This window comes from Melanotaenia boesemani, chromosome 20 (genome assembly GCF_017639745.1).
Source record: "Melanotaenia boesemani isolate fMelBoe1 chromosome 20, fMelBoe1.pri, whole genome shotgun sequence".
Classification (NCBI taxonomy): Eukaryota; Metazoa; Chordata; class Actinopteri; order Atheriniformes; family Melanotaeniidae; genus Melanotaenia; species Melanotaenia boesemani.
Window position 1 is genome coordinate 94,990 of NC_055701.1, and position 26,641 is coordinate 121,630.

Here is a 26,641-nt window from a genome sequence, read left to right on the forward strand (position 1 = left end):
TGTATTGTGTACCGACCACCTAAACCCAACAAGGACTTTTTGAATGATTTTGCTGCTCTCCTGGCCCATCTATCCTCACTCTCTCCAAATCTGATAATACTTGGTGACTTCAACATTCATATGGACAAGGACAATAATCCTCTTTCCAGAGACTTTGGTTCCTGTCTAAACAGTTTTGGACTACACCAATATATAAATTTCTCTACTCACTCCAAAAATCATATTCTGGACTTGGTTTGCTGCTCTGGTGTAATTCCCTCAGATTCTATAGCCCATCACATTCCCTTCTCCGATCACAAATTAATCTCCTTTAAAATAAGTGTGTCTCTTTATAAAACCCACCCTCCCCGTTTAATTTCCTTCAGGAAAATTAAGGATATCAATCTTGACACACTGTCTTCTGCCATAAATAACCTCCCAACTCCCTGCAATGTTTCCACTCCTGATAATTTAGTTTCTCAATACAATGACAACCTCAAGAACCTTCTAAACATCTTTGCTCCACTGAAACACAGATGTGTTTCCTTCTCCCGCTCTGCTCCATGGTTCACTCCCGCCCTGCGCCAACTTAAAGCCGAAGGACGCCGGCTTGAACGCCTTTCCAAGAAAACTGGACTCACCATTCACAAGGACATGTACAATAGCCACATTCTTCTGTATAAGGACTGTATTGCTTCAGCAAAATCCACATACTATTCTGGTTTAATCTGCTGTAATGAAGGAAATTCCAAATCTCTCTTTTCACTGTTCAATAATATCACCAAACCTCCGGACATGTTCCATCCTCATCTTTACTCAACTGACGTCTGCAGTTCCCTTTTGTCCTTCTTTACCTCAAAAATCTCTGACATCCATCAACAGCTTGCCACTGGAGGAGCTGCTGTCTCCATCACAGACCCTCTACCTCCATTTCTTTCTATCCCACACCCGTTCTCAGATTTCACTCTTCCATCCCCTTCTGATATTTCTGAACTGATTCTGAAATCCAAACCTTCCACCTGCCTGCTCGACCCTCTCCCTACAGTCCTAGTCAAGGCTTGTCTCCCTTCATTGGTTCCTCACATCACTGCCGTCATTCATTCCTCCCTCACCACCGGATATGTTCCACTAGCCTTCAAGACTGCTGCTGTCACTCCGATCATCAAAAAACCTGGTGCTGATCCATCTGACTTCAATAACCTTCGTCCCATTTCCAATCTTCCCTTTCTCTCCAAAATTCTGGAAAAGGTTGTCGCCTCTCAGCTCCACAAACACATCACTAATAATAACCTTTATGAACAATTCCAGTCTGGCTTCCGTCCTTTTCACAGCACAGAATCTGCTCTGCTAAAAATCACCAACGACCTGCTGATGGCGGCTGACTCCGGTCTCCTCACAATCCTCATCCTCTTACATCTCAGTGCAGCATTTGACACCATCTCACACAACATCCTCCTCAATAGACTGGCAACCCTTGGTGTTTCTCATACTCCTCTCACTTGGTTCTCCTCCTATCTCTCTAACCGCACACAGTTTATTCAACTCAAGACCCACACTTCAGAGTCACTCCCTGTCTTAGCCGGTGTACCCCAGGGATCAGTCCTGGGCCCCCTTCTGTTCATCACATATCTTCTCCCCCTTGGCTACATTTTCCGTAAACATAATATCAACTTCCACTCCTACGCAGACGACACCCAGCTCTACATCTCCTCCAAACCGCACTCCTCTCTTCCTCCTTACTCTCTTTCCGACTGCCTCCAGGAAATTAAAGCATGGTTCTCCTCCAATTTTCTCAAACTCAACAGCAGTAAAACTGAAGTTCTACTTGGTGGCACGCCCTCCACTCTAACCAAGTCTCACAGTTTCTCCATCAACATTGACAGTTCTAGCATTTTCCCCTCCCCTCAGGTCAAGAGTCTCGGCGTCATTCTCGACAGCACCCTATCATTTCAAGCCCACATCAATAGCATTACTCGGTCTGCCTACTTCCACCTTCGTAATATCAATCGTCTACGCTCTTCACTCACTCCACATGCTGCTGCAATCCTTATCCATAGTCTTGTCACATCCCGCATCGACTACTGTAACTCACTCCTCTTCGGTCTTCCCAATAAATCACTTCAGAAACTGCAGCTTCTCCAGAACTCTGCTGCTCGTATCCTGACTCGCACCTCTTCCTTTCAACATATTTCCCCTGTCCTTCAACAACTTCACTGGCTCCCAATAAAATACAGAATTAATTATAAGTTACTGGTCCTCACTTTCAAAGGTATTCACCATCTGGCCCCTCCTTATCTGTCTGATCTCCTCCATATTGCCACTCCCTCCCGTGCTCTCAGGTCATCCTCCTCCGTTCACCTTACTGTTCCCTCTGCCCGTCTCTCTACCATGAGGAGCAGAGCCTTCAGTCGCTCTGCTCCCCAGCTCTGGAACTCACTTCCATCCGAGATTAGGAACATCAACTCCCTTCCATCATTCACATCTGCACTCAAAACCCACCTGTTCAAACTAGCATACTCCCTATAACCCATGTATACTGACTGTTTTGTGTAATTTTTATATCAATGTCCGTTATCTCTTTTAACTCTTATGTAATTTATGTTTTTATTGTCTTTTTATTTATTTTTTATTTTTGTGTACGGTGACCTTGGGTGTTTGAAAGGCGCCAAGAAATAAAATGCATTATTATTATTATTATTATTAATTCCAAACCCATTAAGTTAGCTTTATTAAATGTTAGGTCAATAGCAGGGAAAACATTTTTAATTAATGATTTTATAACTGAGCACAACCTTGATTTTATGTTTTTAACAGAAACCTGTGTAGCCCTGTGGCAGTTATAGGGTTAAAACACAATGCAGTGGTTCCTTGGTATCTAAGGAGTTAATGTGAATCCTTTATCAAGTTTAATTAGTAACTCAAATATTCTAAAGTAAACATTTATTTGCTTTTTATTGTTTATATTGACATATTTACATTACAAAAAATTAAATATAAAGTACAGGAGATTACTTTAAATTTATAGAGGTATAAGATACTGAGTGTTATAAGATTATTTCACTACAGTTTTTATTTTGCAACCGAAGGTTGTAAATGTAAGTGATGTTTTCCTTTTCTGTAATTTCATTGGTCCTTGTATGTAGTCACTCAGCTCTGTGTCTGGTGATTTGCGGGCAGGATGCGAGTGGGCGGGACTAATGACATGCGAGGGGGGGGGAGGAAAAGTTCGGAAAAAAAAAAAGCAGACAGAAGCGGGAGAGACTCGGGTTGAGGAGACTCAGAAAAAAAAAACAGCGGAGTTGGAGCGCGGAGGCTCAAGCTCCTCGGCGGAAAGAGGCCCGGTGTGTGTCCCGCACGAGAGGTTGGTGAAGAGGACCCGAGGCTCGTACGTTTACGAGTAGAGAGACTCGAGCGAGGCCGAGGACCGACGGAGCGGGAGAGCCGGACAGGAGGACGAGCGAGCGGAGGAGGCTACTAGCGAGCCACGAGGTGCTATAGCTAGGCTAGCTGCACTGTGTCACCTTCCAACGTCCGGGATCTCGATATCTCGACGCACTCAATGTTTTGCAAGACCTATTTCGACGCACTCAATGTTTTGAATGAGTAACAGGCCTGCAACATCTTTCCTTTTGAGTCCGTGGATCCGTGAGTTAACGAGGAACCGTGAGTAACCTTGACTGTGTGTGTGTGTGTGTGTGTGTGTGGGCCCACCACCACTGCTCAATAAGGAGACTGTTCGCGCGCTTGTTCACTACTGTTTGAATATTGTTCTGTGTTTTGGCGTATTGAGCTAAGAGCTAAGCGTACAATATTGTGGTTTTGGAGGAGGAAAAGTATATTGAAACTAACAAGGTTTACGTCTAAGTTGTAGGGGTTTTGATTTGTGTGGGGAATATTATATTGGTTTTTGTTTTATTTTGTATGTCTATTTGGGGATTTATATTTCGTTTCCGGGGGTTTAATATTTATTTTTGCCAAATTATTGTTTATTAAAACTAAGGCCTTACAGTTTGCCTAAATTAAGTCATCTCTGGGTCATATCTTTCTTACATAGGACTACTCTGCATAATAAGGGTTTGACTTTTAAGTTTGGAAGTATCCACTTACTAGGTGCACCTTCGTGGTATCCACCTTTACATATAACGAACCCAAGCACCCACCATTCTCATCCTAAAGAGTGGCCGTACGGGTGCTACACATAAAATGGAGGCACCGCTCGGATAAAATTGTTTAAAAGTAGTCTCAAAGTAGCTCAAAATTAGCTCTAAAAGTTTGCTTTTGACCCAGAGATTTAAAAATTGATTTGAAAGTACTGTAAAAGTAAAACTGTTAAGTTAATTCTTATGTAAAATCATTTTAATGGGGTACTCGGTTTGCACAAAAAAGTTTTTCCTCATGCTAAATTAAAGCGCTACTATGTAATATTAGGCTCAAACTAAGCTAAAGTAACAAAGCTAAGCTAATCTAAAACATAAAACAAAATCAAAATCTAACAAGTGACTAAAGCATTAAAGCAAAACAAGATGGGGATGGCTCAGTTGAGGAACTGGTGTAAGGGAGAAGGCATTGACCCTGCAAACGCCTTGCTGGTTAAAGATGTACCAGAAGAAGCTGAAGTAAGTTTCATTGAAGAAACGGTGCAGTCTATAAAAGCACTTGGGAGAGCCAAAGTAAGAGGAAGAATGTATGACCCGCAGTCTCAAAGTTTAACTGTACTATGTGAGTGCAGAGAGAAGGTGAATACAAAAACTATTCCTCTGGATATCCTGCCCGAGGGCTCAGCTATGCCGTGGAGGATCTTCGGACCCTCTGAACAGGAAAATGAAGCCCCAGCTCAAGCAGCCAGAGACGGTCTACTCTTGCCACCCCCTGACCCCAGCCTTGTTTCCCCACTTCAAGCATCTACTCCTGAGGCTATCATTAGAGCAGTTGGTGACATACTGCAAAAGAATAACAAGCCCACGAACAATGACAGTAGCCCTTACCGAAGGTTGAGAACCTTCTCAGGAGCCACGCCCACACCTCCTGGAGAAGAACAGTTGGAGAACTGGATAGAACAAGCCAGACTAATGATCGAAGAGTGCGATCGGCCTGACAGAGAAAAGAAAATGAGAATAATGGAAAGTGTAAAGGGTCCTGCACTTGAGATTCTACAAGCTGTCCGATTCAACAACCCAGAGGCAACATCTGTTGACTACATTGACATACTAGAGAACACTTTCGGCACACCAGAAACTGGTGAAGAATTGTACTTCGCCTTCAGAATGCTGTGTCAACATCCAGGTGAGAAACTCTCTGAATTCCTGAGACGCATGGAGCGAGTTCTAAACAGAGTGGTTCAAAAAGGTGGACTCCAGTCAGACGCTGCAGACAAAGCCCGTCTTGATCAACTCATTAAAGGTGCCACTCGTTCCGATCTAATGATCCTAAACCTCAGATTAAGAGAGCATAGAAATGACCCCCCCTACTTTCCTACAGTTACTGAATGAGATAAGGCTTGAAGAAGAGCATGAAGCTTCGCGTCGGAGATTGCACCCTCCTAAAGCTGTCTATGCGAAAAGTGCCACAGTAGCTCCCGATTCTGAGCTGAAAGAGTTGAAAGCTGAAATACAAGAGCTAAGAACACAAGTGAGTGAGCTCTCTGCACCCTCAGCCATGCCAAGTCACCCTGCTACAAGCTATCAATCAGCTGAGAGCTCTGAAGATAAAAGCATACAAGCTCTAAAGAAAGAAATTGTAAAGCTTCGAAAGTAAGTCTCAGTCATGTCAGTAAAGCCCAAGTATAGTTCAGCTACAGTACCCCACCAAAAAGAGACTCTTCTAAAACCTGGGCAGCAAAGAACCTGCGCACCCAGAGACTCTAGTGATTTTTTCTGTTACCGGTGCGGCGAAGATGGTCACTTTGGAACAAAATGTGCAGCTCCTGAAAACTACCCTAAAGTTATACAAAAGCTGTTACAAGCCCAAAGAAAGTTCAAGATAAACCAGAAACCAGACAATGAGGCACGAGCAAAGACAACCAATGCAAGTGTCAAGAGAAGTGCTGTAAAGGTGAAGACTGCCTACTTGCCTGAGGGGTTAGTTGGACCTCCCTCCACTGCCTCAGTTAAAATAAATGGCCACCCTTGCACTGCACTACTAGACAGTGGCTCTCAGGTCACGATTATCTTCGACAGCTGGTATGCTGAACACCTGTCACACATCCCACTTAACCCTGTGACCGGTTTAGCCATCTGGGGCCTGAGCGAGTCAGAGAGCAGTTACCCGTACAAAGGCTACATCCCGATCGAGTTAGAGTTGCCTAAAAAGTCAAAATCCAGCAGAATCAAGTCCACTCCTGTTCTTGCTCTTGTGTGTCCTGACCCACGCTGTTCTGAAACTATACCTGTGCTGATCGGCACCAATGTCAGTGGAGTCCGACCCCTTAACTCAAGATCAAAGAAAAGAGACTCAGAGAATGTCAATTCAGTTAAAGTCCAAGTACAAGAGAAAGATGGCTTGCCTGTCCCTGACACAAAGCTCACAAAAGACAATATCCAAGACTTAACTGTGGCTGAAGTAAAGTGGACTGGGCCTGGCCCTCTCATCATTCCCCCTGGTAAAGAGCACATTGCCATCTGCAAAGTTAAAGAGCAACAAGTCATTAGAGACAGCATACTCATCACTGAACGTGCTCACTCACCTGCTCTTCCTCCTAGTGTACTTGTCCAGCCAACAGTGTTGTTCTCAAAGATGCTCGATAAAAACAAGTTCCTGGTGCTCCTAAGAAACGAGTCCCTAAAACAGACTGCTATTCCTATGGGCACAGTGATAGCTAACCTGCATGTCACGGACATTGTGACTGATTCTCCAAAAGTTCAAAGTGAAACTGTTCCAGCTATGGACCCCTCCTTGTTTGACTTCAGTGGCTCCCCCATAAATAAAGAATGGAAAGAGAGACTAAGTCAAAAGCTTGCTCGACACGCCAATGTGTTTTCCACCAAAGAATGGGATGTCGGCTTAGCCAAAGGAGTAGAGCATCATATTCGTGTCAGTGATCACACTCCATTCAGAGAGCGGTCCCGGCGTGTTGCCCCAGCTGACTTGGATGATCTAAGGCGTCATCTTCAAGGACTGCTAGCAGCAGGAATCATAAAAGAGTCAAGGAGTCCATACGCATCGCCAATTGTCCTTGCACGTAAAAAGAATGGTCAACTTCGCATGTGTGTCGACTACCGGACCCTGAATCGCAGAACTATCCCAGATCAATACACTGTGCCACGTATTGATGATGCATTGGACTGCTTGTCTGGCAGTAAATGGTTCTCGGTGCTAGACCTGCGCAGCGGTTACTACCAGATCCCAATGGCAGAAGAGGACAAAGAGAAAACCACCTTCATATGTCCTCTGGGATTTTTCCAGTTTGAAAGAATGCCGCAGGGAATTACAGGGGCCCCTGCAACGTTCCAAAGACTCATGGAGAAGGCAGTCGGTGACATGCACATGCTCGAAGTAATGGTCTATCTGGATGACCTGATTGTATTTGGAAAAACCCTGGAAGAACATGAAGAAAGACTTCTCAAAGTAATAAATTGTCTAGAAGAAGCAGGACTCAAGTTATCTCTCGACAAGTGCCAGTTCTGTCGCTCTCAAGTCACCTATGTCGGCCATATTGTCTCTGAGCATGGCATTGCCACAGACCCAGCAAAAGTGGAAGCAGTGACCCGATGGAAGCAGCCCACTGACCTCGCTTCTCTGCAGTCATTCTTGGGGTTCTGTGGCTATTACCGACGATTTATAAAAAACTTCTCCATCATTGTTCGACCACTCACAGAACTCTGCAAAGGCTATCCTCCCACTCAAAAGAAAAGAAAGCCTGCTCCTTCACCAGATAAAACCTACTACAAAATCAGTGAGCCTTTTGGAGACCGGTGGGATCAGTCCTGTTCTGACGCTTTCCAAGAGATCGTCAGCTGCCTCACAAACGCACCTGTGTTGGCATTTGCTGACTCAACAAAGCCCTATACACTCCACATTGACGCCAGCTTTCATGGGCTTGGCGCCGTCCTTAATCAAGAGTATCCAGAAGGTTTAAGACCAGTAGCTTTTGCCAGCCGCAAGTTAAGCGCTTCAGAGAAGAACTATCCAGTACATCAGCTTGAGTTTCTGGCTCTAAAGTGGGCTGTGGTGGATAAATTCCACGACTACTTGTATGGAGCTCAGTTCACCATGAGAACCGATAACAACCCTCTCACATATATTCTCACGACAGCCAAACTCAATGCAACTGGTCACCGCTGGCTCTCAGTGCTCTCTACATACAACTTTACCTTGCAGTACAGACCTGGCGTCAGCAACATTGATGCTGACTCACTGTCACGTAACCCTGTTTCAAATGAAGGAGAAAAATGGCAAAGTGTGCCACCAGAAAGTGTCAAAGCCCTATGCAAGCAGATCAAGTGCAGAAAGACACCCAAAGAGTCAACCACCATAGCAGAGTCTCTAGGGGTCTCACCTGACGCTTTACCAGAATGCTTTGTATACCCAGTGCGACTGGACCTCGGTTGCCTAACCCAACTTAGCCACATAGAACTCATTAGAGCTCAAGACACAGACCCCACAATTGCCCCAGTCAAACAGTCGCTGTGTGAGAGCCTCCCATTTTCTTCAGGAGACAATACAGCCGCCTCATTGCTCAACAGAGAGGCTAGTAAATTGGTGATTGTGGATAATCTGCTCTACAGAGAAGTCAAGAGACCTGCTGGAGATGAGGTTCGCCAGCTTGTACTTCCCAGAGAACACACCCATATGGTCCTAAAATCCCTCCATGATGAGTCTGGACATCTGGGAGTGGAAAAGACGCTTGAACTCATCCGAGACAGATTCTACTGGTCTAAGATGGGAACCGAAGTGGAGCAATATGTAAAGAACTGCGGGAGGTGCATCACTCGCAAAGCCCTTCCTCAAAAAGCTGTTCCTCGTAATCAAATCACAAGCCAAGGCCCCTTAGACCTAGTATGTATCGATTTCTTGTCACTTGAATCCGACTCACAAGGTTACGCCAACATCTTAGTCGTGACAGATCATTTTACTCGGTACGCCCAAGCCTTTCCAGCCAAAGACCAAAAAGCGACCACAGTGGCAAAAATACTGTGTGAGCGTTACTTTGTACACTACGGACTCCCTGCCCGCATACATTCAGATCAGGGGCGAGATTTCGAAAGCAAACTGATCCAAGACCTGCTGAAGATGCTGGGCATTCGTAAGTCGAGAACCTCTCCTTACCACCCTCAGGGAGATCCCCAACCAGAAAGATTCAACTGAACATTATTGTCCATGCTTGGAACCCTGGATCCAAAGCAGAAACATAAATGGAGTCAAAAGATAAGTCAGTTAGTGCATGCCTACAATTGCTCACAAAATGAGGCAACTGGTTACTCGCCTTACCTTTTAATGTTCGGCAGAAAAGCCCGACTACCTGTAGACATCTGCTTCGGAGTGTCTGATGAAGGCCAAAAGACTATGTCCTACCACCAAAATGTGGCAAAGCTAAAGAAAGATCTTCAGAGAGCCTACACTTTAGCAACAGAGTCTGCTGACAAGAACCATCAAAGAAACAAGAAAGCTCACGATAAGCATGTCAAATAACAAGTACTTGACAAAGGCGACCGAGTCTTGCTGAGGAACTTTGGAGTAACTGGCAAGCACAAACTGAAATGCAAATGGAGACCATTACCGTACATTGTCATGGAAAAACTACCCAACCTCCCAGTCTACAAGATAAGGCCAGAAAGGGGAATGGGTGTTGAAAAAACAGTCCACCGCAATCACTTGTTACCCATTGGCTACCTGGTGAGACTACCAGTGGACGACAGTGAGGACGAGACAAAACAAAGACCTGTAACCAGAGCACGACAACTCAAGTCAAAAGAACCAAGACAGACAAACAACAATGAAGATGACATATCCTCAGAGTCAGATTATGAGGAAGTATACCTACCGAGACAAGTTGAAGTGGACTGGGACAGACTACTGACGCACCCAAAGCTGTCTATAAGGCCATCTCAGCCCACCACTAATGAAACTGACCAGCTAAGACAAGTTCCAAATCTGACTGAGCAAAATCCAGGTACTAATGAGAATCCTGATCTACCTCCCAACGCCGTTCCAGAAATCGACAATCCAGAAGGGGGAGCAGACCACATAATTCAACCCCAAGTACCTGCAGTTGAAGTCCCAGTTGAAAGGTCGAGGAGAGTGACCCGACCGGTAGTTCGGCTGAGCTACGATGAACTCGGCAAACCCTCTGAACATCCTGTGACAGTCTTCAGCCAGGGAGTGCTGGTGGGAAGTGGGACCTACAGAGATCCGAAGGGCACTCCTTGCCAAACTCTCTGCTGTCACCCCATGGCGTTATGTGTCACTTGTGCTAACGCAAACCCTTTCCCTAGTCCCGAGGCTATTAGAGTCATATAGGTGTTATTTTGATGGGGACATCAAAATCTTCTAGAAGGGGGAGGGTGTAGCCCTGTGGCAGTTATAGGGTTAAAACACAATGCAGTGGTTCCTTGGTATCTAAGGAGTTAATGTGAATCCTTTATCAAGTTTAATTAGTAACTCAAATATTCTAAAGTAAACATTTATTTGCTTTTTATTGTTTATATTGACATATTTACATTACAAAAAATTAAATATAAAGTACAGGAGATTACTTTAAATTTATAGAGGTATAAGATACTGAGTGTTATAAGATTATTTCACTACAGTTTTTTATTTTGCAACCGAAGGTTGTAAATGTAAGTGATGTTTTCCTTTTCTGTAATTTCATTGGTCCTTGTATGTAGTCACTCAGCTCTGTGTCTGGTGATTTGCGGGCAGGATGCGAGTGGGCGGGACTAATGACATGCGAGGGGGGGGGAGGAAAAGTTCGGAAAAAAAAAAGCAGACAGAAGCGGGAGAGACTCGGGTTGAGGAGACTCAGAAAAAAAAACAGCGGAGTTGGAGCGCGGAGGCTCAAGCTCCTCGGCGGAAAGAGGCCCAGTGTGTGTCCCGCACGAGAGGTTGGTGAAGAGGACCCGAGGCTCGTACGTTTACGAGTAGAGAGACTCGAGAGAGGCCGGGGACCGACGGAGCGGGAGAGCCGGACAGGAGGACGGGCGAGCGGAGGAGGCTACTAGCGAGCCACGAGGTGCTATAGCTAGGCTAGCTGCACTGTGTCACCTTCCAACGTCCGGGATCTCGATATCTCGACGCACTCAATGTTTTGCAAGACCTATTTCGACGCACTCAATGTTTTGAATGAGTAACAGGTCTGCAACATCTTTCCTTTTGAGTCCGTGGATCCGTGAGTTAACGAGGAACCGTGAGTAACCTTGACTGTGTGTGTGTGTGTGTGTGGGCCCACCACCACTGCTAAATAAGGAGACTGTTCGCGCTTGTTCACTACTGTTTGAATATTGTTCTGTGTTTTGGCGTATTGAGCTAAGAGCTAAGCGTACAATATTGTGGTTTTGGAGGAGGAAAAGTATATTGAAACTAACAAGGTTTACGTCTAAGTTGTAGGGGTTTTGATTTGTGTGGGGAATATTATATTGGTTTTTGTTTTATTTTGTATGTCTATTTGGGGATTTATATTTTGTTTCCGGGGGTTTAATATTTATTTTTGCCAAATTATTGTTTATTAAAACTAAGGCCTTACAGTTTGCCTAAATTAAGTCATCTCTGGGTCATATCTTTCTTACATAGGACTACTCTGCATAATAAGGGTTTGACTTTTAAGTTTGGAAGTATCCACTTACTAGGTGCACCTTCGTGGTATCCACCTTTACATATAACGAACCCAAGCACCCACCATTCTCATCCTAAAGAGTGGCCGTACGGGTGCTCCACCTGGTTAAACCAAGATAACAACGCAGCCGCTCTGATAGAGTCAACCCCTCCCAACTTTAGTTTTATCAGTGAGGTCAGACTGAACAGGAGAGGAGGAATTTTATTTAATGAATCATTCCAGTGGAAGCAATTATCTCCTGGAAGTTTTACTTATTTTAAATATGTGGCTCTTCAGCTAAAAGCTAAAAATAGATCAATGTTTCTGAATATATACCGCCCACCAGGGTACTACGCAGGATTTCATGATGAGTTTAGTGAACTGCTGCCATTAATCTGTGTAGACTTTGACTTTGTAATTATTGTTGGTCATTTTAAAATCCATGTAGACAACCCTCAGGATAAGGGGACTAAAGACCTGAGTAACAATCTGGACAACGTTGGGCTGACTCGGCATATAACAGGGGCCACACACACTAAAGGACACACTCTAGATTTACTGATCTCGAAGGGTTTGAACTTTTCTAAAATTACTGTGTGTGATGTGGCCTGTCTGATCATTACTGTGTTTTCTTTGAGAGTACGATTCCTGTTCACACTAATGTCTCAACAGAGGTCACCACAAAACGGTGTATAGCTGAAAACACGACTGGGATGTTTAACCAGGTCCTCTCTTCAACACCTGCCCTATCAGGGGGTTCAGCCAATGAGCTTGTCACTAGTTTTAATGCTAAAAAGTTAAGTATTATGGATGCTGTTGCTCCTATTAAGGTGATAGCTGTCTCTGGGAGGAAAAGGTCTCCATGGAGAAATTCCACACTGGTGAAAAATGGAAAAAGAGAGTGTCGGAAAGCCGAGCGCAGATTGAGAAAAACAAATCTACAGGTTCATTATGACATAAAGAGAAACTTCACTCTTATAATCTACAACTGAAGAATGCAAGAAAGTCCTATTTCTCTGACATTATTAGCAAAAACTATCATAAAACTCGGGTCTCATTCGCTATTGTCAACAGATTAAGAAATCCTCTTGTGTCAATAGCACCTGAACTCTGTTCCACCAAGGCTGCAATGAGTTCACAAAATTCTTCACAGAAAAAATCCAGAATATCAGAGAAACAGTTGGTTCATCAGCAGCAACAGGTTCAAGAAATATACTGTGTCCATTGAAAACCAGCTTCAACACCATGACACAGTTTAGTCCCATTAGCAGCAAAGATCTAGGCGATATCATAAGTGAGGTGAACTTCTCCTCTTGCTGCTTGGACATCCTGCCCACAGACCTTTTCAAAAAGGTCTCAAGAACTCTGGAACCAGATCTGTTACAGATTGTTAACTTATCTTTAATTTCAGGTGTCTTCCCAGAACTTCTAAAAACAGCTGTAATCAAACCTCTGCTAAAAAGGGACAATCTAGACACAAATGAGGAACTACAGGCCGATCTCAAATCTTCCTTTTCTAAGTAAGATAATTGAAAAAGCCGTTTTTCATCAACTAAATGACTTTTTAACACAAAACAACTGCTATGATGTCTTCCAGTCAGGTTTTAGGCAGCACCACAGCACTGAGATGCTCTGACCAAAGTCATTAATGACATATGTTTGAATATAGACGATGGAAAAATGTCAGTCTTAGTCTTACTGGACCTCAGTGCTGCATTTGATACAGTCGACCACAATATATTACTCCCGACTGGAGAACTGGGTGGGCCTCTCTGGCACTGCACTACTCTGATTTAAATCTTATTTAGAGAACAGAAAATACTTTGTGTCAATAGGTAATTTTACATCTGAGAAGACAAGAATTACATGTGGAGTTCCCCAAGGTTCCATCCTGGGGCCTCTTCTGTTTAACATCTACATGCTCCCACTGGCACAGGTCAGAAAGAAAAACAAAATTAGTTACCATAACTACGCAGATGATACACAGATATATATTACAACGTCACCAGGAGATGGAGGCCCTGTACAGGCTCTTGGGAAATGCATTGAGAAGATTAATGACTGGATGTGTCTGAACTTTCTCCAGTTAAACAAAAACAAAACTGAGGTGATGGTTTTTGGAGCCAAAGAGAAATGATTAAGAGTCACCACAGAACTTCAGTCTATACACCTAAAAACCACCAACCAGACCAGAAATCTGGGTGTATTGATGGACTCAGACCTTAACTTTGAGAAACACATTAAGGGAATTACAAAATCAGCCTACTATCACCTTAAGAACATGTCATGGGTAAAAGATGTGATGTCTCAGCAGGACCTGGAAAATCTAGTCCATGCGTTCATCTTTAGTCGGCTTGATTATTGTAACGGTGTTTTTACAGGTTCTACCTAAAACATCAGTCAGACACCTCCAGCTGATCCAGAACTCTGCTGCTCCAGTCCTCACTAAGACCAAGAAAGTGGACCACATCAGTCCAGCTCTGAGGTCTTTACACTGGCTGCCTGTTCGTCAGAGAATAGACTTTAAAGTTCTGCTGCTGGTCTAGAAAGCTCTGAATGGTTTAGAACAAAATACATCAGAGACCTCTTGACCCAGTATGAACCTACCAGAACCCTCAGGTCATCTGGATCCAGGTTCTTATCAGTTCCCAGAGTCAAAACCAGACATGGAGAAGCTGCATTCAGCTTCTATGCTCCACATGTCTGGAACAAACTCCCAGAAAGCCTCAGATCGGCTGAAACACTTAGTTTATTTAAATCAAGGTTGAAGACCCACCTGTTCTCTGCTGCATTTCACTAGTTTTTATTTAGAAATCCAGATCTGCATTTGGTTCTTTTACACTAAAATCTTACCTTTATTTCGTTATCTGAGCTTTTTCCTGCTGTTTTTATGTAATCAATTTTATCTTTTTTAATCTTTGTTTTTCTTTCTTTTTTTTCTTCCCCTGCACCTTGCTGTAATGTTTTTATGTTTTATGTAAAGCACTTTGAATTGTCTTGTACATGAAATGTGCTATACAAATAAATTTGCCTTGCCTTGCCTATTAGATAAAATCAGCTTTATGACTTCCAGTCTGGATTTAGAGCGGCACACTCAGACACCTGTCTCACTCGTCTCAAAGCATCTGGTGCTGTTGATCATGTTGTTCTACTCTCAAAATTGCAGTGCCTGGGTTTTAATGAGATGGTTTTCTTCATACCTCACTAGCTGGACTCAAGTCTGTAATGTTGAGGGGACCATTTCCAATCCTCTGGGCATAACGTGTGGGGTACCCCAATATTCTATATTGGGGTCTCTGTTGTTCTTGGTTTATATTAATGATGTCAGCTGCCACATAGTGCAAGTTACTTTTGTATGCCAATGATGTTGTTTTATTTGTCCCAGGAAGTAATGTTAAGGAAATAAAAAATACTCTTGGAAATGAGCTTGAGTCAGCCAGTGGCTGGTCGATAAGAGGCTCTCTATTTATCTGAGTAAGACTAAGTTTTTTTTATTATGAACAAAAAGAAAACTGGCAAAATCTAATGCTTTAAACTTCACAAGTAATGGAACTTAAGTAGTGGCTAAATATTTGGGTTAACATTGGATTAGTCACTTCCACGTGAAATATATTGCTTCTTTTTATCTAAATGTACCTGCAAATTAAAGTTTTTGTTTTGTAAGACAGTAAGTGCTTAAGTTTCTGGTGTGTTTAATTCAGTGCCAGGATTATGTGTGTTCTGCCTGGTTCTCTGGAATTAGTATGAAAATACAAAACTAATTAAATGTACAGCAAAACAATCTTATTTGGTACAGTTTAAGTGCTGCTCCCTGAACTCATATTGGCAGGCATGGCTGGTCTGCTGCCAGTCCATCTCAGGCTAGAGCAGCTCCAGTTGAATCATACACAAAATGTCATCAACAGTCATGTCCCAAAGTACTTCTGCTCTCATATAACCATGGTTCACACACAGCACAATCATAATACAAGGGCTAGTGCCCCTTCCTGTATAGTGCCACAAGTTAATAATGCAGCTGGAAACTGTTTTTTTACAATGTTATGGGATGGAGTTCCTTTCCAACCTCCATAAAACTTGTAACATTGCAGAGACGTTTTAAAAGCAGGTTAAGCAGCTTTAAGCAAGGTGATCATTGTTTAGTGACTTGATGGGCTTTTACTGCTGGGACTTGTCTCTAGAACGTTTACATGTGATTTTATACTCTGTATGTAGTGGGAGGCTTTCTGGCTCTCGTCTCTTTTGTTTTTTATTTTTAACACCAAGCACCATCCTAGAAACAAGTTTTATACTTTAGCATGTTATCCTCTGGAATGCATTTTTATCCATCCATTATATCTTCAGAAGTTAAAGGCCCATCACAGGAACAGGAACTGACTGGAAGACTGGGAATGATGGTGGATCGACTGGTTTGCGGAAAACTAGAGATTTCTTCTTTCACCTAACCTGTGTGATGGGTTACTTTTGGGACATCAGGAGGATGCTGAAGGGATGGTAACTATGGAAACATGCACCTGTTTTGTCTATTATCTGGAGCTGCAGTAAAGCCATGGAAAAACTGACCAATGACCTGCAGATAAAATTCTCCATCTGAAAGAATGGCCATGGTTACATGGTTACAGCCCATCAAAGTATCTTCAGCACTAACTTTTTAAATTTCCCAGGATGGTTCTTATAACCTCATTTCAATACATTTTAGACACACCAGTGCTACCAGTATAACTAGTGCAACCAGTGTACCCAGTGTAACCAGTGTACCCAGTGCACCCAATGTACCCAGTGCAACCAGTGCACCCAGTGCAACCAATGTACCCAGTGTACCCAGTGCAACCAGTGTACCCAGTGAACCCAGTGTCAGTCCCAACATACGTGACTTAACAGAATTCCTTTTTCTGTTTCACATGTTCTTTATTTTTTTTACCTTTCAGTATGGATTTAGCTTCACCATAAACCTTTTTATGTGACTCTAATGTGTTTCATATTTTCACTTGCTCCTCCCTTCCTTCCCTTTCTGTTCCCTGCACCATACAGATGTCTGAGGTTACTTCTTGCTGTAACTTTAGATGCTGGGCAGACTTAAACTAGCTGCACATGTGGAGCATTATCCAGATCCTAATAAGGTAGAGGAGTATTCATATTCTACTCCCTCAACATGTATACTCCTACCTGGATGTTGGGGTTCTGGGAGCCTATGTTTGCATTGGCCAAGTCTGGAAAGTTCCTCAGATCCAGGATAAAGAGCTCCTGGTCATCCTCAGGTAGAGGTTGTGGGAGAGCTCCCTGGTGACGGGGCTGGGACCAGTGGTGTCTGGATGATGGAGAGGATGGAAAGGGCTGCAGCAGATTCTCCTGCTGGAGATGTTCCAGGTTCACATGGTCATCTGGGTCCTCTGGTGTGACCTGACAGATCGTTTGATGACAATAAATTGACATTGAACTAAAATAAAACAAAATATATCATTTTTGGAAATCGTCAAATCAACTGAAACAAGAAACTGAGAATAGAAATAATATGAGTAACAGCTATTACGTTTCTTGGAGTAATAATTGATGATAAATTAAATTGGAAACAACATATAAGCTCCAGCAAGTCAAAGATTCCTAAATCAATTACAATATTACTTGGAGCCAAAAATCTTAAATTCAACCTCATTATATAATTTGTACTTCTCCTTCATACTCCCATACCCGACTTATTGTGTGGAAGTTTGGGGGAGCACATACAAAACAAATATAGAACCCAAATATATTATCCAGCAATAAGAACTGTCTGCAACGCTCAGTACAGACAACCCACAAACCAACTCCGTCAATCTGAGAGCGCTCAGATTCAGAGATCTAATTGATTTTAAAATAATACAATTCATGTACTCAGTAATTCATAAAAAGTACCAAAAAGTATCCAGGGGTTGTTTCAGATAAGGGAAAGTTTATATGCACTATGGTAAACATCTATGGTAAGAACAAAAACAGAATATCATTGTATCACAACTACAGGAGTTGTAACTACATACTACTTACATACTACATAAATATAGGACAGAAGCATTTTGATGTGTATATATATATATATATATATTATATATATATATATATATATACACACTGCTCACAAAAATTAAAGGAGCACTTTAAAGAAACACATTAGATACATCAGATCTCAATATGAAGTTGGATATCTATACAAATAACGACAGGGCAATGTCTTAGGAACAAAAGGATGCCAAGTCTTTTAATGGAAATAAAAGTTTTCAGCCTACAGAGGGCTCAATTGTGTAGACACCCTAAAATCAGAGTGAAATGAAGATGTGGCAGGCTAGTCCATTTTTTTCAAAAACTTAATTTCTGCAACTCAAAATGCTTTTCAGTATCTTGTGTGGCCCCCACGAGCTTGTATGCATGCTTGACAACGTCGCGGCATGCTCCTAATGAGACGACGGATGGTGTCTTGTGGCATTTCCTCCCAGATCTGTGTGAGGGCATCCCTGAGCTGTTGTACAGTCTGAGGAGCAACTTGGCGGCGCCTAATGGATCGAAACATAATGTCCCACACATGTTCTATTGGGTTTAAGTCAGGGGATCGTGAAGGCCATTCAATTGTTTCAATTCCTTCATCCTCCAGGTACTGCCTGCATACTCTTGCCACATGAGGCCGGGCATTGTCGTGCATTAGGAGGAAACCAGGACCTACTGCACCAGCGTAGGGTCTGACAATGGGTTGAAGGATTTCATCTCGATACCTTATGGCAGTCAGAGAACCATTTGCTAGGCAGTAGAGGTCTGTGCGTCCCTCCATGGATATGCCTCCCCAGACTATCACTGACCCACCACCAAACCTGTCATGTTGAACGACGTTGCAGGCAGCATAACGTTCTCCTTGTCTTCTCCAGACTCTTTCACGTCTATCACAGGTGCTCAGGGTGAACCTGCTCCGGCCTGTGAAAAGTACAGGGCGCCAGTGGCGGACTTGCCAATTCTGGTGTTCTTCAGCAAATGCCAGTCGAGCTCCACGGTGCTGGGCAGTGAGCACAGGGCCCACTACAGGACGTCGGGCCCTCAGGCCACCTTCATGAAGTCTGTTCCTGATTGTTTGGGTAGAGACATTCACACCAGTGGCCCTCTGGAGGTCATTCTGTAGGGCACGAGCAGTGCTCAGCCTGTTCCGCCTTGCACAAAGGAGCAGGTATCGGTCTTGCTGATGGCTTGAGGACCTTCTACGGCCCTGTCCGAGAATAACCACCAGTCTCCTGAAATCTCCTCCATGTTCTGGAGATTGTGCTGGGAGACACATTAAACCTTCTTGCTGCAGCACGTGTGGATGTGCCATCCTGGAGAAGTTGGACAACCTGTGCAACTTCTGTAGGGTTAAGGAATCGCCTCATACTGCCAGTAGAGATGATTACTCAAGCCAAAACCAGCACGAGTGAAAAATCAGCCAAAAAAGATCAAGAGGGAGAAACTTGAAATGACCTCCACATGTAAAACCAGTCCTGTTTTGAGGGTTTTCTGATTGTTGCCACTGTGGTGCACCTGTTGTTAATTCCATGAACACCAATACAGCTGAAAGTGATTAACGATGCCCTCAGCTGCTTAACCAACCAGAAAATTATCAGACAGGTTTAACTGATTTCATGCCAGGCCCAATAAAAAAAGTGTTCCTTTAATTTTTGTGAGCAGTGTATATATATATATATATATATATATATATATAGATATATATAGATATATATATATCTATATATATACACACACATGCGTTAACATGCCCAGCACTAATAAATATATATATTAGTGCTGGGCACATTAACGCGTTAATTGTGCGTTAACGCAACGCGTTAAGTCTCCATGTCCATGTCTCCCTTCCCTGCTGCAACGGTGCGTCTGATGTAATCAGGAGAGAGTGGGTTTATTAAAATGAAGAGACGTTTTCTGTCTGGAACTTAAGAAGAACCAACGTTTCTCTTTGTCTAAACCCATGCAGATGACAGAACATTGTGATTTTTGGATGGGAAACTTTTTATTTATTATTTTTTTAATAAATGCTGTTTTAATTTATGCAAGACAGCAAAGGTAAGACATTTTATGAATATGTTTTTACAAATATGAAGCATAAATCGGGTCTTCTTCTGCCTCTGGTTCAGTGCATCTTGGTCATATTAAGATGAAACTTCCAGCTGTGGAATCTGTGAGATGTGAGCTATCAGTAGAGGAGTCGTTTGTTCGTGTTCATGGGGAGACATCATCTGTGTTTACATGTATGTTCAGACTTTGTGTACCAGAGGGGTATTGCACGAAACCAGAATAAAGAAATCCAGGATAATTAAGCAAGCCCAGCTTGACCTAGCTTGCGCGGCCTATCCTGGCTTAATTGGTTGCACGTTTGCTGAGCCAGGATGAGAAGGTGCGGCTAGGTTAAGCCAGGTGAAGATAGTTGGGATAAGTGCGTGTGCACGGCATACTGAAGCAGACCTCGCGATCGCTCACAGAATCACCGATGGGGAAATGGATAAAAGTCGCGCGTCCTACGTCACGGCCGCTGAACAACAGCTCCTGACGGAGTTCTCTGACTAAGTTAAGGATATTATAAGGAAAAAAGGCAATACCAATGCCATAAGTAAAGAACGCGAGAGCCTGGCAGACAATAGCCGACCGGCTCAATGCGTAAGTAGTCAAAAACTGTACAATTAATAAACAGTGCTCCACTGGAACTGTCATAATTAGGCTACAATTAAAGGAGTTACTTTTCAAATCCACTAACTGTTGTATACTTTAAGAGTGACAAGCAGGTGCATGTTACTCAGGAAATGTAGAGTATGATTAGGTGCAAACAATCATCCACAATGTGTCATTTAATCTATTTTCCTCATGTAACGTTTTTATCTATTTTATCTTTCTGTCCTTCATAAAGGACAAACCTGTCTGGCCATAAAAGGACCTGGCAGCAAGAAAAAATTAAATATAAGAACATTTTGCAGGCTGGTAAGTGACTCCAAAGTAGATAACCGTAAACAAATGAGGTGAATAGATGAGGTGTCTGCTGACATGTTCAATGTCTGTATGATTGTAGCAGTTAAAAAAAGGCCTATAAACTGGCACAGGGGGCGGCCCACCAAGCCAGGATGTGACTCCAGCAGAGGAACTGGCACTCCATTTAAATAAAGGGAGGCCAGTGATGGAGGGGATCCAGGGAGGGACAATAACTGACTCTGTCCCAGCCACAGAAACTGTCCGCTTCATACAAGGTACATCACGTACCTAATTCTACTGCACATGGAACACAATCACATATAATATAGTGTCTGACTTTGGATAACCTTGCAGTGTCTGGGAACACAATTACACTTTTGGAGCCACCAGAAGATGATCCGGTTAGTACAGTGTCTCGAAATCACAGGTTTGGTATGTTCTGTGAAATCTTAATCCGAGTCCTCTCGCTGCATGTATACGGCAGGGGGAAGGCACATCTGCAGCTGCAGAATGCACGTCTGCAGATGAGGAGACTGTGTCAGTGGAGTCCAGAAGGCTTGAGGCATGTCAGTTTTATGGGATTGGCCTGCTTATTTATTCCATGAAGGATATGAAGTCAGTGATGTGGTGCTAAGAGAAAATGTGTAGCAGGACCCGGATGCTGCACAGTCTCTTAAGCGGCCTGGTAACATTGTGAGTATTGGCTAAAGTACATCTATGTTATGCACAAATCCTGCTGTGCTAATTGACATTTCCTTTACAGACCTCACAAACTGTCAGAACGCTTTATTCAGGGCACCTGGAGAGAGAGATAGAGCTGGCAGATGTTAAAAGCTGACTCAAAAAGAGCAAGCTCCAAGGAATGGAGCTGGATCTTGAGATGAAACGCCGGACACTCAGAAAACTGCTGGAAATCCAGTAACCGAAAATCTGTATCTCTCAATGACATAGTCATCTCCAAAGGCCAGGGGATGTGAGCTGTCCCTGAAGACTCGTTCACGTCTGAATGCTCTTCTGAGGATGCGGGCTTCCTCGTCCAGCACATCCTCCGATAAAGGGCAAGCCATTATGAAGAGGGAACAGGTGAAGGGGAGTTGGACCTATATATTCTACATTGCCCTCGTCACGGATTTCTTTGAATACACCTTTGTAACCTCATCCGCTGTGTTTTGTAATCTCAATTAATGCAATAAAACACATATTTATAAAACCTCTGACAGCAATTTGACGAGCAGTCTTCATTAGCATAGCAATATAACACTTGGCCTGATGAAATCATGCACTTATGACCAAGTTGATATTGTGTGATGAAATCGTGATCCTGTATTTAAATAAAATGACTAAAAAAAAAAAAAAAATTATATGCACTGCGCTTGCACTACACGACAGCACCTGGGTCCAACTGGACTCAAAAGCGGTCTGACTCACACTTAATTATGACGTCCCATCTTGTTTGAATTCATGCTTGTGTTGTTCTTACTCTCAAATGTAAGTCGCTTTGGATAAAAGCGTCTGCTAAATGACTGTAGTATAGAATAGAGTAATAATACTACAACTCGAATCCATATAAAAAGGCTGTTGCGATTACGAACAGATTTCGATTAAATGTACAGTGACTGTATATGTAATATTTTAATACTGGATGATTAAAATGACGCGCCATACTTAGGAAGACCATGGACATGCTGTAAAACACATTAATTCGTCATAGAATTGACGTTGGACATGCAGGTGACTCGCTAGGATTAATCTTAGCCTGAGCAGTTAGCCTGGTCTGGAGCAGGCTAGCTGCAATGGATAAGTCACCACAGTAACTTGGCCGGGATTAGTTTGAGCTGCTTTCATGCAACCGACTTAGGGCTAAATTCAGCCAGGATAACCAACATATCCCGGCTTAATCGCTTATCTTGGTTTCGTGCAATACCCCTCTGGTCTTTTAATTATTGTTGTCTTAACTGTGTGTGTTGGTGACAGAAATGGTTTTACTGAGCTGGTAGCTGAGATTCTGGACTTTCTGTGGATACCACACATGTTTATAGTTACATCTACAGACCTGACGCTACACCCGGAAACGAGATGTTAACCCTTAACTCCCGGTAGCGGAGGCTGCAGGTGCAGAGGTGAAGCTAAACAGTCAAGCTAAGAATGAAAGTTAAGAGAATTTATATCCAGAAATGTGGATAATGAAGCAGTGAAGGTGCATGGATGGAAGTTATTGTGCATATTGTGAATATTTCTCTCTCCTCACCATCTAGAAGCTGTGAGATTCTCATCCTGCTTTCTGTCTGTTCACCTGATGCTGATATTCATCACATATTGTTCCTTCTGTGTTTAGAAGGAAGCAGCTTCACAGCTTTAAATTCATCCTGCTGACTTTTTACCTTTTAGTTAGTAAATCCTGAACATTTCATCCTTCTTTCTCATAAATATGTGATTTTATATATGAAGAAATATTTTAACTGTTGCTGTTTAAAGAGAAAAATGCTGCTAAACCTGTTTATGTGTTTAGTGCAGGGGTCTGCAGCCTTTCCAATCCAAAGAGCCATTTTTCCCCCCAGAAATATGGAATCACTCAATTCTGAGGAAAAAATATGGAATCAGTCTATTTTCACAACCAAAAACAAAATTCTAACACCATTAATACTTAGCTGCACCACCTCTGGCTTTGATAACAGCTTTCAGTCTCTGAGGCATGGATTTGACGAGTGACAAACAGTATTCATCATCAATTTGGCTCCAACTCTCTTTGATTGCTGCTGCCAGATCAGCTTTGCAGGTTGGAGCCTTGGTATGGACCATTTTTTTTCAATTTCCACCACAGATTCTCAGTTGGATTGAGATTCGGACTATTTGCAGGCCATGACATTGACTTTATGCGTCTTTCTTCAAGGAATGCCTTCACAGTTTTTGCTCTATGGCAAGATGCAGTGTCATCCTGGAAAATGATATCATCATCCCCAAACATCTTTTCAATTGATGGGATAAGAAAACTGTCCAAAATGTCAGTGTAAACATGTGCATTTATTGAGGAAGTGACAACGGTCATTTCCCCAGTGCCTTTACCTGACATGCAGCCCCATATCATCAAGGACTGTGGAAATTTTAATGTTTTCTTCAAGCAGTCCTCTTCATAAATCTCACTGGAACGGCACCAAACAAAAGTTCCAGCATCATCACCTTGTCCAATGCAGATCCGTGATTCATCACTGAAGATAACCTTTATCCAGTCCTCCACAGTCCATGACTGCTTCTCCATAGCCCATTGTAGTCTTGTTCTTTTCTGTTTAGGTGTCAATGATGGTTTTCGTTTTGCTTTCCTGTATGAAAATCCCATTTCCTTTAGGCGATTCCTCACAGTGCGGTCACATACATTGACTCCAATTTCCTCCCATTTGTTTTTCATTTGTTTTGTTGTGCATTTTCTGTTTTTAAGACATATTTCCTTAAGTTTAATGTCTTGATGCTTGGATGTCTTCCTTGGTCTACCAGTGCGCTTAGCTTGAACAACCTTCCCATGTTCCTTGTACTTGGTCCATATCTTAGACACAGCTGACTGTGAACAGCCCACATCTTTGGCAACACTGCGTGTAGATTTACCTTCTTCAAGAAGTTTTATTATCCTCTGTTTTGTTTCAAGCGACATCTCCTGTGTGGGAGCCATGATTCATGCCAGTCCCCTTGGTGAAACAGGTCTCCAAGGTGTGGTCACAGGTGTGGTTTTAACTGCAGACTAACAAGCAGATCTAATCTGAAGCAGGTGCTCATTTAGGGAAAGGAAATTGACTGGGTGAGCCCCCCCAAAAAAAACAGACTGATTCCATATTTTTTTCCTCAGAATTGAGTGATTCCATATTTTTTCCCTGTGCATGGTCAGTAAAAGTAATCTTTTCTGACTACCACAATGTTTTTTCGCCGTTTCTTTTATTGTTTCTTAAAGCCAGAAAGTTGCCATTTGGAATGACTAGAGTTGTGTGTCATGTTTGTCTTCTGATTTTGTTTTACACAACAAAACAACTGCATGAGCGCTCTTCCAAGACTGGTGATTCCATACTTTTTGCCAGGGGTTGTAGAACAGTGTCGGTGCCAGACCAAAGTCATCAACCCCAGCCAGAACCTGGTCTGATGTTGTTCGTCGCAGAGGTCAATCCAGTAGGAAATTTAAAGCTCCAGCACTCACTCCACCACCTGAAGTCTCACTGCATAATAAATATGATGTGTTGAGTCATATTAAAATGAATGATGATGAATGTAATGCAAGGATCTATAAAAACTCAAGAATTAGCCCTAGAAACTCAGCCAAGAGCTAACCAGACCAGGAGGACCAGAGAAGCTATCAGTAACCACACAAAAACAAATAGACGCAATTCTGATTGGGGACTGCATGTGAGAATGGCAAAGACGGAAAATCTAACTTTTCCATATCCATCAGTCAGGGAACTGATAGAGATCTTTAGACCATTCTTTCTTGACATCCACATGGTATGAAGATTATTGTCCACAAGAAGTCTTTGGATATTTTGAGAAGGTGTAAATAAATTTATTGGGATACTCATCAAGGAATTACTTAAGTGTGCTACTTATTTTCATTTATATTCTTACTCTGTTAATCATATTAAATATCTCTTATCTTTAAGCTCATATACTTACTAACAGTGTGCTTAAGCAACAATGAGACTCTTCATATGGGGTGAGTGAGAAGAACATGTGAGAGGCTGATTAAAGCTGTGTTGCCACTAAAACAACATGTGAGATGTTACACTTAAGGGAAATTTCTAGGTCAACCAGAGTTCGGAGGAGATCCCTTGTTTGTCTGTGTGTGGTTTCTTTGTCACTGTTTTCCAGAGCACAAGAAGCCACCAAATGGATGGATGTCGCAAGGAGGGGGGTAGACATCTGCATATGATCGACCTGTGGCTGCATGTGGCCCAACTTCTGCAACTGCAGCATTAGTCAGCAAAACTGTGTATATTCAGACCTATATAAGGATTCCAGAATCAGTTAGAGGGAGTTCTGACTGTAACAGCAGCAGACTCCGTATTGTATTAGCCCAGGGGACAGACACACCTGCATCATGCTGTTGGGACGACAAACCCAAACATGATGTACAGATAAGAGCGAAGGACACAGCGGAGAGGCGATGAACCCCCAGCTCTCCCCCTCATCAGACCCTTTTCTCCACATCACCCAAGGTCTTCAAAGGATGTCTCTATCCCGGACTGGACCCCAACAACCACCATCTACCAAGAAACATAGGGCGTGTAGGAAGTTCACGGAGCAGCAGCAGAGTTCACAACAAAGATAACATGCCATGATACATTCAGGGTCCTGCTGTAGTTTTGCCACTACCGACAGCAGTACTGAGATCTGGACCCAGCAGGATTCCTGTGGTAGTAAAATCAGGACTAGAACAGGGTCAGCTTGTGGGGTGAATGGATCTAATCTGTTAACTGGACCATGTAGAACTACAGCAGAGACCAGAGGATACTTCATAAAGCTGCTGGACTTCATATCAGTCTCTGTTAGTTCATGACATCATCAATTTTCAGTTTAGATTTTCTCTTTCTGACAGAAATGTGGTGAACAGAAGACACAAGTGCTGCAGTTCTTAATGAAACATTTTAGTTTTAGGAATAAATGTGGAAACAGGAGGAAAGTGGGAGGAGAAGCTGCCTTATTTACTTTATTTCATTTGCTGGTTTTACTTCTTCTGAATATCTTAGTTTTATTTTAAGGCTGTTTCTAAAATCCTGTTTTAATTGTCTCCAGACATCCAGGAAACTGAGCAGAATTTACTGATGAATTTTCTGGATTATTGCGGTTCTCTCGACTGATTTTAACCATTTTATCCGAACATCCACATGGATAACATGACGGATGGGAATGTGAAGGAAGTTTCTTCCATACTGGACGTTTCCATAGCAACATGGAAAAGAACCGACCCACATTCCAGGC

The 26,641-nt window shown here is 42.8% G+C and overlaps 1 protein-coding gene across 3 annotated transcripts in view; it reads right to left on the bottom strand.

Moving 5' to 3' along the window:
* LOC121631415 (isthmin-2-like) overlaps window positions 1-26,641 on the bottom strand; it is a 97,509-nt gene that overhangs the window by 44,034 nt on the left and 26,834 nt on the right. For all 3 annotated transcript variants that reach the window (XM_041972317.1, XM_041972316.1, XM_041972315.1), the window contains exon 2: window positions 16,889-17,122. In XM_041972317.1, the coding sequence (XP_041828251.1) occupies window positions 16,889-17,122 (234 nt within the window). The remainder of the gene's footprint in view (window positions 1-16,888; window positions 17,123-26,641) is intronic.